Source organism: Equus caballus, chromosome 2, assembly GCF_041296265.1.
Source record: "Equus caballus isolate H_3958 breed thoroughbred chromosome 2, TB-T2T, whole genome shotgun sequence".
NCBI classification, from domain to species: Eukaryota; Metazoa; Chordata; class Mammalia; order Perissodactyla; family Equidae; genus Equus; species Equus caballus.
Genome location: NC_091685.1, coordinates 31332746 through 31336102, shown reverse-complemented (window position 1 = coordinate 31336102; position 3357 = coordinate 31332746). Strand labels below are relative to the sequence as shown.

Sequence of the window (3357 nt, the reverse complement as noted above, 5' to 3'; positions counted from 1 at the left end):
TGCTATCGGAAGGAAATACCAGAAGGAATGAGGGCTGTAGAACCTCTTCCTCAAATTCCCAGCCCAGGGTCAGAGTCTTCAAGTACCTGGTGATGGAGGAGGGCTGGGCACCAAGAGGTTCCGGCCAGCACCAAAACCCTGGTCAGTATGACTGGGGATTTGCGGGAGGAGAACCCTCTCCTACTTTTTCCAACTTCGGAAGCCCAAGAGGAAGACAAATTAGAGAGCACGAGGAAGGAAATGAAACCAGGCCCGGGGACGTTTATTCATCTCTGAAATGGGTCTATCAACCACCACCTCCGTCTGGACACCAGGTGAGGCTCCACTCTTTCCCGTCCCCTGCTAGAAAGACATGAGTATTTGACCATCTGCTAATGTAGCAAAACAGCTCTCAAGGGACCTAAGAACTGGGACTCAGGAGACCTGATTTCTATCCTGAGCTCCCAACTTGCTGGGTGAGCTTCTACCAGTCACTTCCCCTGTCCATATCTCCTCATCTGTAAAACGAGGAGCCAGGGCCAGGATCGTCTCTGCACCCAACCCTCAATGGATGTGGGGCTCCCATGATGAGCCCTTTCCATTCCCCCTCCACCGCAGTCTTAGCTGGGCATTTTCCCATCTCCCTTTTAAGGGAATAAGCAAGTTTGCTTTTCCCAAGCTCCAAGAAGGACATTTATATATTTCCCCTAAATTCAGCCCCGTGAGAAAGTGTTAGCACTTCAGGAATCAAATTATATACACAAGTGTTTAAAAACCGTTTATTATGCAAAATGATAACTTTTATAAAAAGTTTAATAATATACATCGCATGGTTACAGAAAGTCACCTTCCTGCAAACAAGGTACAAAAGCTATATACTCTATTATAGAGTTCATAATCAGGGCAAACAGAGCCTTTCTTCAAGGAGAACAGAAGACCAGCTCTACCGCTGCCTCGGCCGAGTCTGGAGAGCAGCCACTTCTCCCCACACCTCCACACTCCGAAGACAGTCTTTAAAACTTGGGGGTAGGGTGGGGGCTGGGCGACGTTGCCAGCTGGTGCCCACAGCTAGCTCTGGCGCTTTAGGCCACCCAAGTTCACAGTCCTTCGCTCCCGGGCGCCAGGTCCAGCCTCGAGGCAGGGGTTTGGGGAAGTCAAGTGGGCAGGGCGAGGCTGGGGCCCATCCATGCCCTCGGGCTTCCGGCCGTAGAGGGTCCCGGGTTCCCAGGCGGAACGGGCGCCAGCACCTGCGTTCTGGGCGGGGGAGGAAAGACCAGGGAGCCGTCAGTTTCCGCCGAGCGCGCCGCGGCGGGGGCCGTCCGCAGACTGGCCGGCGCCAGGGAGGGAACTTGGTCTCTACCTCCAGCTGATAACTCCGCGCCCCACGCTGCCCCCACCCAGTTGGCGCCAAAGGACCACAGGCGGAGCTTGCACCACCCCACCCTCTTGGAACTGACACTAGTTGGGAGGGGGCCGTGGAAGACTACAAACAGCACTGCTATTTTATTTAGTCGGACCTGAGCCTACTTTCTAGGGCCTTTGGCCACTGGGGGAGGGCTGGGACAACGTGCGTTTAAGGTTAAAATGTACACTGGATGGGAATAAGTTCCTCATTCATTTCATGTGACAACCGGCAAGTCACTTGCCCCTCTATGGCCTGGGTTTCCCTAAACCGAGGGGATAGTAATCCCTTGAAGGCCTGCCAACTGCAAGATTTGCTTTAAACACCGGTTCCGCCCCCCCGCGCCCCCGCTCCCGCGAAGGCGGGAACACTCACCTGGAGGCGCCAGGACGGCCAGGTCAGTGGCAGAAACTCCTCTTGTCGTTGGAGATCACAAGTTCTGGGGCGAGCTCGGCTGTCTGAGAGAAGGGAAAGGGGGGAGAGTTACGCATGGCCCTTGGGAGTTCTAGGGGTCCAGCAGCATCCCGGCCCTGGAGCTCAGCCCCGCCCAGGTTCCCGCGCACGCCCACGGTCACCTGGATAGGAAGATGCGGACTGTCTGGGGGTCCAGGAGCGGGCTCCGCCAGGACCACCTGCAGGTCGAGGATGTAGTCGATGACGCGCTGCAGGATTTCCACCTGGCTAAGCTGAGTGCCTCGCGGGACTCCGGGTACCAGTTCCCTCAGACGTGAGTAGCAGTGGTTCATGTCGTCCAGCAGGCTCAGCGGTTCCTCTGCTGCCGGGCCCTTCCCGCGGCCCCGCGCGATGGCGAGGCTGCGTTCCGACAGGCAGCACACCGCCTCGTAGCAGCCACGCACCGGGCTCAGCGCCTTCATGGTGAGGATTGAGGTTGGAGGTGCAGAGAGGGCGCAGAAAGCCAAACAACCCCTAGAGCAGCTTGCAGTGCGCGCACGCTCGCCGAGGCCCGCACTTATAGAAGCCGCCTCGAAGGCACGCCCCCTTATGCAAAGCAGCGCGCCTGGGCCCCGCCTCCGCCAGCCCTGGGCGTTCACGACCCGGTTAAATTGCAAACAGGCTTCCTCCGGCTGGTCTGACGCCGAATACCGCGGAGCCGCGGATTCAAAGAATGAGGAAGCGCTGATACTGAGGAAAGGCGGGCCTCGTTGCCAGCAAGGATTTAAAAAATCACTTAAAATCATTAACTTTAAGAATTTGCCTTTTCCTGGCAGCGCCCCAGATCTTTTGAGCTCTCCTGCCCCCTGCTAGTCCACCCACAGCCCAACACTAGCTCTGAACCCACAGCTCCTCCGAAGTCATAAATCCCTGAACAGCAAAGAAGCTTTTTTTTTTGCAAAAGATTTTTCAAGGGAAACTTGTAAGGAATTAGTGCCGCCTTGTTCCCCAATTTGCTGTTCGTCTGACCTCCAGACTCACTGGCGTCAGGAATTATCTTGTGACCAGAGGGGAAAAAAATTAATTGCGGTGAAGCTGAGGTTACAATGAAGAAAACAGATTTGGGCTAGGCGCTGAGATTGCAGAAGGAGGAGGGGAAGGGGGTTTGAGCAAAGAACACTATTTATTTGAGCAACGGGGGAAAAGAAAAAAAAAGAGAGCAGCCTGAATCTGTGCTTTTTGCACGAGGAAGGGAAAGAGCCCCCGCCCTCCTGCCCCATGCACTCCATAAGGAGCCAAATATGTGCCCAGTTGTGTTTTGGAGGTGAGTTTCTTACAATTCTGGACATGGTTTTAAATATGGAGGGATAGAAGAGATGAGTTGTAGATGAACCTTTATAGGAGTCCTCCATCAGGTGAGCAAATCTCCTAACCCTTCTTTTCCCCTTTCCCTCCACTCCATGCACCTCTCTACGCAGAAAACAATAGTTTGGTAATTTCATCGCTCTATTGTCTATCCCTTTCTGCTATGGAAGGGCAGGCCACCTGGACTTGATTATTCTTAGCCTTGCTGAAATGGCTCC

General features: G+C 54.6%; 1 protein-coding gene across 1 annotated transcript; it reads right to left on the bottom strand.

The window, feature by feature from the left end:
- Positions 1-744: 744 nt before the first annotated feature.
- On the bottom strand, positions 745-2350 carry ID3 (inhibitor of DNA binding 3). Its single transcript, XM_014737524.3, has 3 exons — positions 1957-2350; positions 1757-1839; positions 745-1233 (listed from the first exon to the last, which is right to left on the bottom strand). The coding sequence occupies exons 1-2, from the start codon at positions 2254-2256 to the stop codon at positions 1780-1782; spliced, it is 360 nt and encodes a 119-aa protein (XP_014593010.1). The 5' UTR covers positions 2257-2350; the 3' UTR covers positions 745-1233; positions 1757-1779.
- Positions 2351-3357: the final 1007 nt, after the last annotated feature.

Coding starts and splice junctions, on each gene's coding strand:
- ID3 (XM_014737524.3), bottom strand. CDS start 2,256: ATGAAGGCGCTGAGCCCGGTGCGTGGCTGCTACGAGGCGGTGTGCTGC. Junction 1,840..1,956: donor GTCCGCATCTTCCTATCCAG/GTGACCGTGGGC, acceptor CCCTTCTCTCAG/ACAGCCGAGCTCGCCCCAGA.